Raw genomic sequence first — 8,992 nt, forward strand, 5'->3', positions numbered from 1 at the left:
TCGAACAAAGGCCCCTGGAATCGCAGACTCTTACAGCACATAGCCTCATCGCACCTGGGAGATAAAAGACACATTCTGTTCTGGGCCAAACTTCCACGCAGAGAATCATTCCAGAATTTGGGGACACAACCAATCTCAGAATCAAGACTGGCTACATAATTTTCAGGTCCAGTGCAAAAGAAAAATGCCGGGCACCATGCTGGAAAGATGATTTCAACGCAACCCTAGCAGACATTAAAGCAAACGCAGGGGTTATTCTAAGCAAGATCCACACCCTGCTGAAAAGCATAATTTTATGTGTGTATGTGTGTCTGGTTTTACAGCTGAGTGTCTGGGAAAGCTTCTTATAAGAGGAGGCGAAATCGGGGCTGCTCCTCTAAATGTAGCCTCCCCGTGCACAGCCTCAGAAGCTGAAAATTGAGGAGGGGCGGTTGGAAACAGCTGCCAAAATGTCACGTGGATCCCTTCTCTATTTATAGACCACCCTTCCCCTCTCCTGGATCAGTCCAATGGCAGCCAGAGCTCGCCCGCAAGAGGGCGGAGCCATCTGCAGAACCGGGGAAGCGTGCGCCAATGGTATCGGGACGAGGGCGGGCTAATTTCATTGTGACGCGTCGGGAGGGGGCGTGACCAAATCCCCAAAGGCCCGCTACGAGGGGGCGTGGCGAGGCTGCCTTGAAGCAAAGTGAGTAGGTCCGCTCGGAGCATGCGTCGCGTTGGGCGGTGCCAGTGCCCCGCTGAACATCTTCGTCAGAGAGGTCACCAGCCAATAGGCGGCCGTTGCTGTGTCGCTGGGGGGCGTGTCTATGCAGATAAGGCGCGGGTGGGCGGCCCAATGGGCGGGCGCCTATGCAGATGAGACGGTGACAGCCCGGCCAAGCGGGCGGGGAGGTGGGACCGGGAGAGAGAGGGGCGGCCGTGGGGCCCGGCCGGGCTGGGGCGGGGGGCCGCAGCCATGATCCGGGCCTTCTCGTTCCCGGTGAGCCCCGAGCGGGGCCGGCTGCGGGGCTGGCTGGAGGGGAGCCTGGCCGGGCTGTGCGAGTTGCACTGGCTCCGGGAACGGCAGGAGTACCGCGTGCGGCAGGCGCTGCGGCTGGCCCAGCCCGGGATGGGGGGCGCCGGGGCCGAGGACGCCGAGGACGCCGACGAGGACGAGGACGCGGCGGCGGCGCGCCGGGCGGCGGCGGCGCTGGAGGAGCAGCTGGTGAGGGGCCGCCTGTCCGTCCGTCCGTCCGTCCGTCCGTCCGGGGGTCTGCATGCTCAGATGGGGGAGGGCAGAAGGGACGAGGAGCGGGCTTGGAGACCCCGCAGTCCGGGCGGGTGATGGGTGGGACCTGGCCTCGCCGCCCCCAGGCCGGGTGGGCGGACTGGGGGGGAGCACTGCCTGCTTTCCGCCGGGGCGATGGACAGGCCCTGTCCCCTCCTCTTCTTCCCGGTGGACGATCCCTCTGGGCGCCAAGAACGTGTCAAATCTGGGTCCCAGTACTATGCACGCGTTGGCTCCCCGCAGAGCCTGCCAGATCAGAGCCGGGGGGAGGGGGACCTAGTCCCCATTTCACAGAGAGGGAAACTGAGGCTCCGAGAGAGGAAGCGACTCATCCAAGGTCACACAGCAAGCAAAGAGTCGCCCCTCTGCTCCACCCCCCTTCCCCAACTGCCGGGGTGGGGGATGCATCTTCGCCAAGTCCCCCCCCCGCGGGCCTGGAGATCGCACGGGGGCAGAGGGGGAGGGGTCCCCCAGGATCACCCTGCGCCAAGGCGCCCCCCCACCCCCCGCACCAGGCCCCGGGCCTCCCTACACCCAAGGGGAGGCCCGGTGGTCCGACTTCCGGCCGCCCTAGCGCGCAGGATGGTCAGAGGCCCCCCATTAAGAGGGTCTCGAGCCCCCCCCCCCCTTCTTGAGTTTCCCTCTCTGCCCCTGCCCACCACATCTCTCTCACTTTCGGATGGCTTCTTTCCCGGCCCGGTCTCCATCTCTAACTCCCTGGTCCTCCCTCTTTCCATTTCTGTATCTTCCCCCCCCAGTCTCTCTCTTCCCCTCCCCCCAGCCCACAGACCCCCGGCTCCCCGGGCCCACCCCGTCCCCAAGCCCTGTGTGTGGTCAGAGTTTCCCGTTTGGGGAAACCTGAGCCGCGGTGGCGGAGGGGGGGAGGGTCCCGCGGTCGCTGACCTCGACTGCCCCCCTCTCCCCAGATGGGAAGTGGGGAGGGGGGCTGCAGCCAGACGCGGGCGCGCGCCGGCCCCGCCCCCGGCCCAGCCCGGGAGTGGGACCCCGCGCATTCTTCTCCAACCAGAAACAGCTGTGGGAGGCCCCACCCCCTCCCAAAGTTAAGAGGCGGATAGGGGGGGCTGCACGCCAGCTCCCCCATCCCCTGCGCCCCAAGCTGCCTGGCCTTCGGGAGGAGAGGGGGACCAGGCACCAGGGTGAGCCGGCTGTGTCCCCCCCCTCCTCCCCCATAGCCCTCCGTCCTTCCGGCTGGTGGGGAGCCCTAGTCACTAGGCAGAGCTCGACCCATCACCAGGGAAGGAGGTGCAAAGCCTCTGGTGTGTGTGGGGGAAGGGGGATGGGGGGGCTCCTTCTCCAAGGGGGAGGGGCGCTTCTGATCCCTGCACCCCATCTGTGGAGACTTAGCCACGCCCCTGCCTTCACCCAGGGACCCACACTACTCCGCCTTAAAGCAAGGAAAGACTGACGCCCAGACTTGTGACTTGGCCGAAGGAAACCAGGGTTTCTCCACCAGGTAGAAACTAGGGTTATTGGAGACCAGACCTGACCCGGCGTGAACCCTGGGGCCAGGCCAGGGCGAGGGCTGCTTGGGTCCTGTTTACTCCCAGGAAGGAAAGAGGAAAAAGCTCCCTTCCGGCAAGGAGGACTGAAGTTAGACTTGCAGAAGGACTTCCTCACTGAAGTAAAATGCCACTGAATTAACGCAAGGGAAACGCAAGGAGAGGAATACAGGCTTCAGGAAGCAGACCAAGGGGCCTGGTCCTAAAGATGCCCTTGAAAAGTCTGGCTGAGCTGGGAGGCCTGCTTATACAAGCCTTGCACACACACATGTACACACACACACACACAAGTGGTGGGCCCCCACAGGGAGGGGGAGCAGTATTCAGGCCATGGACCTCTGGTCTTTTAAACCTCCGTGGCTTTTTTTTTTTGCAGCTGGGAGAATGAGGTCAGACTTGCAAAGTAGGAGAGATGGACTGGGGCAGTATTTGATGGGGGTATTTGACCCTGGGGGGGAGCAAGACCCCCCACACTGATTGTCCCCCAATGTCTCCCCTTCCCTGTAGCAGAACTGAAACTCGACCTATAGAATTTACTCCCCCCTCCAAAAAAATATCATTTCACACTGATATTAATGATGCAAGCAACAGTTTAAATCTGTTCCTTAACTGGAACCCACAGCTCTGATAAGGTTCGGAGACACTTATTCAAGGGAATTGTCCTTAACGCCTTCCAACATTAAAACAACCCTACAAGAGACTGACCTGGGTCATGCCAGCTTACACACCAGGAGATAGCCCAAGCCCATCTTCTTCCAGCCTTAGCTGGAATGGTAAAGCTGCAGCCCAAGGCCCACAGTGTTTTGTTATTGTTCAGATGGAGTTCTCAAGAGCCCTTCTGTCCTGGCTGACCTGGAACCTTGATCCTTCCTATCTCTGGGGTAGCTGGGATTCCAGGTGTGTGCTGCCACACTTGGCTCAGTAGTCTGACAAGTCCTTTAGGAACAATCATACATACTGGCACCGATTTAACAACACACTGCCTACAGGCGTAGACTTCTAAGTCTCCATTGCCCAGTGATAGTGTAGCTATCTGGCTTTACTAAGGACAGATGACAACAGCCATGATACATTTGTGAAGAACATGTCCCCTGACTAACTCTGACGCCCTCCCTCCCTCTCCTGCTACACATCCTGAGGACCTGCTCCGAGCTGTGTCTTAGCAGTACCCAATCTGCCTTGCTCCATCTTAACTGCTATATAGTATTTCACTGGAGGCATTCAGACACAAGTATCTGCCCCAGTGAATAACTGCAATCATCCATATACAATGTATATAATTTAAAGTCAAGAGGCCTTATCCTATGTGGGAAGAAATGGAAAAGGCGGGGTAGCAGGGTACGGGAGAAGGGAGCAATTTTGGAAAAGCATGGGAGAAGGGATGGACTGATTCTGTGAATAAAGCATGGAGGGGTGGAAGGAGATGTGGGGGGGGGGTCAGAGTCTACAGGGGCAAGCTGGCACTTGGGAGGTGTCAGACATGGCCCCAGAGAAGGGTTCTCAATACTGCACAATTTGTTTGGGGGCGTTGTGACATACTCAGAGTAAGAGCAGGCGCTTGGCTGATTGCAGTCTCAGCCAGAGCTGAGTCCGGGCCTCCTGTGCTGGGGGGGTGGGGGGTGGAGGCTGCAGGAGCCGGCCTGTCTTTCTGCCCTAAATAGGCCTGGCTGGATGTCTGTCCTCCATGCCCCACCCCTCCCTCCTCCATCGCACCCCTGCCCCGCCTCCCTGCCTCCCACCTCCCCCCCCCTCCAGCCAGCCAGACAAGCTGGCTTTTGTCTGGGGTCAACCGTCAGCCCCTGGCCGCCGCGACTTGTGGTCTGTGCGGTGTTCCCTGACCCTGGCTATCTCCTCCAAAATGAGGTTAAGTCCAAGGGGTCCTGGAAGCCCCCCTGCATTCAGTCCAACCTGGAATTGTTCTCTGAGGAGTGGTGGACACACACTGGAGATATCTGGTGGGAATGGAGCCAAGATAGAAGGAGGACCTAGGGGGAAGAAAAAAATCTAATCTGGAAGATCAGTGTTGCAGTACCACTAAGGCTAGACTCACAGAAGGACTTCCAGGAAGCACTAGGATGGAGATTTTTTCTAAGGGGGAAGAGTCCAGCCACAACAGGAAGCCCTTAAAGAAGACTTGCACAGCCAGGCACCAGTGGCACACACCTGGCCTCCTAGCTACTCCAGGAGGCTGAGATCTGAGGATCACAGTTCCAAGCCAGCCTGGGCAGTAAAGTTCCTGAGACTCTGATCTCCAATAAACCACCAGAAAACTGGTGCTCTGGCTTAAGTGGTAGAGCTCTCACCTTGAGCTGAAGAGCTGAGGGACAGCGCCCAGGCCCCGAGTTCAAGCCCCATGATTGACAAAAAAAAAAAAAAAAAGACTTACACAGGAACTTTCCTTGCTCCTTGATGGAGGGGTGAGGGGAAGGGGGGAGCACTTGAGGCTAGGAGAAGGCAGACCCCTGGCCAAGGAACCTGCAGTCTCCTAGGCAACACCTTAGCAGTGAACAACTCATGCAGCAAGAAGACCTGCAGTTAGACTCCAAGTCTGATGAGCTGTGAGCACAGATGGGGGAACAATGGTGTGGGGGGAGAGGAGGACAGATGATGGGAGCCTCATCAAACCTAAGAGAGAATGGGGTAGGGGAGCTGTAGCATGGGCAGGAGTTAGACAGCCCAAAGGACTTTCCAATGGGGATGATGGACAGGAATATTGATCTCTGAGGGAGTCCTGGGCCTCAGGTGCTGATTTTATCCTTTGGAAATTGGAACGTGGCTCCTTCAAGAGCTCATGGGGGTGGGGGCCAGTGGGCAGAGGTCTGGGGGTGCTCTGACCACCCTGCTTTCCCTGTGTCCTCAGGAGGCCCTGCCTGGGCTCATATGGGACCTCGGCCAGCAGCTGGGATATCTGAGCCTGGAACCCGGGGGCCTGGACCAGGAGAGCGGGCGCAGCTCGGGTGAGCAGGGGAGGAGAGGGGCTGGGACCCCCCCCCCACACACACACAGGGCTCCCCCCTGTCCCTGCCTCCTCCTGTCATCTTCCCTCCCAACCCCGATGATCATGCATGGCTTCTCCAGGCTTCTATGAAGACCGCAGCTGCACCCCAGGCCCAGAGTCACCACCCTCCACCTTCTGCGGGGACAGCGGCTTCTCAGGGTCCAGCTCCTATGGACGCCTGGGGCCCTCAGAACCCCGGGGCATCTACGCCAGCGAGAGGCCCAAGTCCCTAGGTAAGGTGAGCGGGTGGGGCTGGAGGCCAAGGCCAGGCCACTAGAGAGAAGGCTTGGAGAACCTGTGTGCGCATGCGTGCCAGTCCTGGGGATGGAACTCTGGGCCTGGGCGCTGTCCCTCAGCTCTTCAGCTCAAGGCGAGCGCTCTACCACTTGAGCCACAGTGCCACTTCTGGTTTTCTGGTGGTTCCTTGTAGATAAGAGTCTCATGGACTTTCCTGCCTGGGCTGGCTTTGAACCGTGATCCTCAGATCTCAGCCTCCTCAGTAGCTAGGATGACAGGCGTGAGCCACCGGAGCCCGGCTCTTGGTGTGATCTCTAAGCGTCCCTTTTCCCTCTTGGCTTGTGTGCATCCATTCATATGGGGTTAAACCAGAGGACGTGGTGGGGAGCCTCTGGCCTGAGGCTCTGGCCTTCCTCACAGGAATTGCTATTCGTTTACACAACGGGGTGCAGAGCCTCTGCTCTGAGCCTCGCTAGAACCGATTAAGAGTGAGGCTCCGGCACTGACCAGGACAGACGGCACCCTGGCCTCATGGAACAGATGTTCTGATCCGAACTAATGCAGGAGATGAGTGATACAGGGTGCCGGATATTTGCATGTACTGACGAGAAACAAACCGGGGGAAATGGGCTAAGAAGTCCCCCTGGAGGCCTGCGAGGGAACTGCAGTCAGTACACCTACCTGTAAGGGGGAGGGGGTCTCCCAGACATCCGAAGGGGGCTCCCTGCAGTGAGGAAAGGGCCCAAGGGGGCGGAGGAGGGAGTGGAGGCCACTCCAGGACAAGCATGGATGAAGAGCAAGTGCAAAGGCCCCGTGGTCAGGACACAATTATGCTGTGCCTCCAGGAAGCAGTGTGTCTGGGGAGGGGGGGACGGTGCGGGCCGGATGGGAGGAGGTGAGGGAGTGGGGGGGAGGGCGTGAGAGGGATGGGAGGGGGTGAGAGGTCGTGCGGGATCCCGTGGAGATGCAGTTGGGAGTCTCACTCAGGATACAGCGCGGCGGGCAGGATGAGGGGGGTGCTGGGGTGGGATGAGGGAGGATGGGGGGTGCTGGGGTGGGATGAGGGAGGATGGGGGGGCTCCTGCCCTCCTCGACTTCTCCCCTGTCGCACCCTCCCCTAGGCGATGCCAGTCCCAGCGCTCCGGAGTCGGTGGGCGCCCGGGCAGCTGTGCCGCGCTCCTTCTCGGCGCCCTACCCGTCGGCGGGGTCGGACTGCTCGTCGGCGGAGCGGCGGGCGCGCGCGGGCCCCTTCCTGACGCCGAGTCCGCTGCACGCGGTGGCGCTGCGCAGCCCGCGGCCCTGCGGCCGCCCGGCCTCCAGCTCCCCCGAGGCGGCGGCGGCGGGCGGCGGCGGGCGGCCCCTGGACGGCTACATCTCGGCGCTTCTGCGCAGGCGCCGCCACCGGGGGGCGGGCCAGCCCCGGACCAGCCCCGGGGGCGCGGACGGGGTGCCGCGGCGCCAGAACAGCGTGCGCCAGCGACCCCCCGACGCGTCCCCGCCCCCCGGGGGCGCGCGGCCCGCGCGGGAGCCGTCGGCGGAGCGCGTCGGGGGCCGCGCCGCCAGCCCGGCCCCGCTGAGCCGCGCCTGGGCCTCGTCGTGGGAGGCGGAGGCGGCTGCAGAGCCCGCCGCCCCGGCGCCCCCCGAGCCCCCCGACAGCCCGGCGGAGGGCCGCCTGGTGAAGGCGCAGTACATCCCGGGGCGCGCGGCCCGCCGCAAGGCGCCGCCGCTCACGCGCGGCCGCAGCGTGGAGCAGTCGCCGCCCCGGGAACGCGAGCGGCCGCGAGTGGCGGCGACCCCGGCGGCGGCGGCGGCGGCGGGGCGGCGAGGCCGCGCGCCCGAGGCCCCCGGACGCCGGGGCTCGCCCCGGGCCCGCAAGGCCGCGCGCTCCCAGTCCGAGACCAGCCTGCTGGGCCGCGCCGGCCCCGCGCCCTCCGGGCCGCCCAAGTACCCGACGGCCGAGCGCGAGGAGCCGCGGCCCCCGAGGCCCCGCCGCGGCCCCGCGCCGCCGCTGTCCGCCCAGGCCTCGGGCGCGTGCCGCCGGTGGCGCTCCACCGCCGAGATCGACGCCGCCGAGGCGCGCCGCGCGCGGCCCCGCGCCGTCCCGGGGCCCCGCGCGCCCCCGGGCCCGGCCGCCCCGTCGGCCCCGCCGCAGCGCCGCCTGCTGTACGGCTGCGCGGGCAGCGACTCCGAGTGCTCGTCGGGCCGCGCGGGGCCGCTGGGCCGCCGGGGGGGCCCGGGCGGCGGCGCCTACGGCGAGAGCGCGTCGAGCGCCAGCGAGGCCGAGTCGCCCGCGCTCAGCTCGGCATCCAGCGACTCGGACGGCAGCGCGGGGCTCGTGTGGCCGCAGCAGCTGGCGGCGGCCGCGGGGGGCGGCGCGCCCGCCGGGGGCCCCGCCAAGGTCTTCGTGCGGATCAAGGCTTCTCACGCGCTCAAGAAGAAGATCCTGCGCTTCCGCTCCGGCTCGCTCAAGGTCATGACCACCGTGTGAATCCGGGGGTTCGCTCGGGCTCCCCTTCACCCACCCCACCCCGCGTCCTGGCCTCCGCGCCGCCACATGCCGGCCCATCCGCACCCACCTTTCCAAAGACCGCCATTGTGTGCGCGTGCGCAAAGACACTCTGCGCCCCTACCCCCCAGTCCATGGCAAGCCCAGGCCGGCTGGAAAGCCCCCCCCACACACACCCCAGGAGGAAGAGGGGGGACCCCGGCTGACGCGCGCGTCAGCACCCTCCGCTGAAGTCTTTAGACAAGAAGGGACGCCCTGGTATGCAGAGGGGCAATGGGTTTAATTGTCTCCGTGTTCGTTTAGACTAGTCTGTTCCCCTTCACGGCTCTCTTCCGTGGGCCTTCTCACGCCTCCCCAATCCCGTGCCCAGATGTGGCCCCTTGTCATTCACAAAGTGCCCCTTCCCTGTCCCTGGACCCCGGGGACGTCCCCTCACACTGGGTCACGGATGGATTCTGTGTCTC

At 63.4% G+C, this 8,992-nt stretch overlaps 1 protein-coding gene across 1 annotated transcript; it reads left to right on the forward strand.

The window, feature by feature from the left end:
• The first annotated feature begins 942 nt into the window (after positions 1-942).
• Dact3 (dishevelled binding antagonist of beta catenin 3) lies at positions 943-8,703 on the forward strand. Its single transcript, XM_042700503.1, has 4 exons — positions 943-1,204; positions 5,648-5,744; positions 5,866-6,018; positions 7,144-8,703. The coding sequence occupies exons 1-4, from the start codon at positions 956-958 to the stop codon at positions 8,508-8,510; spliced, it is 1,866 nt and encodes a 621-aa protein (XP_042556437.1). The 5' UTR covers positions 943-955; the 3' UTR covers positions 8,511-8,703.
• The last annotated feature ends 289 nt before the right edge of the window (positions 8,704-8,992 follow it).

Source organism: Dipodomys spectabilis, unplaced genomic scaffold (assembly GCF_019054845.1).
Source record: "Dipodomys spectabilis isolate Male_0828 unplaced genomic scaffold, ASM1905484v1 ptg000266l, whole genome shotgun sequence".
Classification (NCBI taxonomy): Eukaryota; Metazoa; Chordata; class Mammalia; order Rodentia; family Heteromyidae; genus Dipodomys; species Dipodomys spectabilis.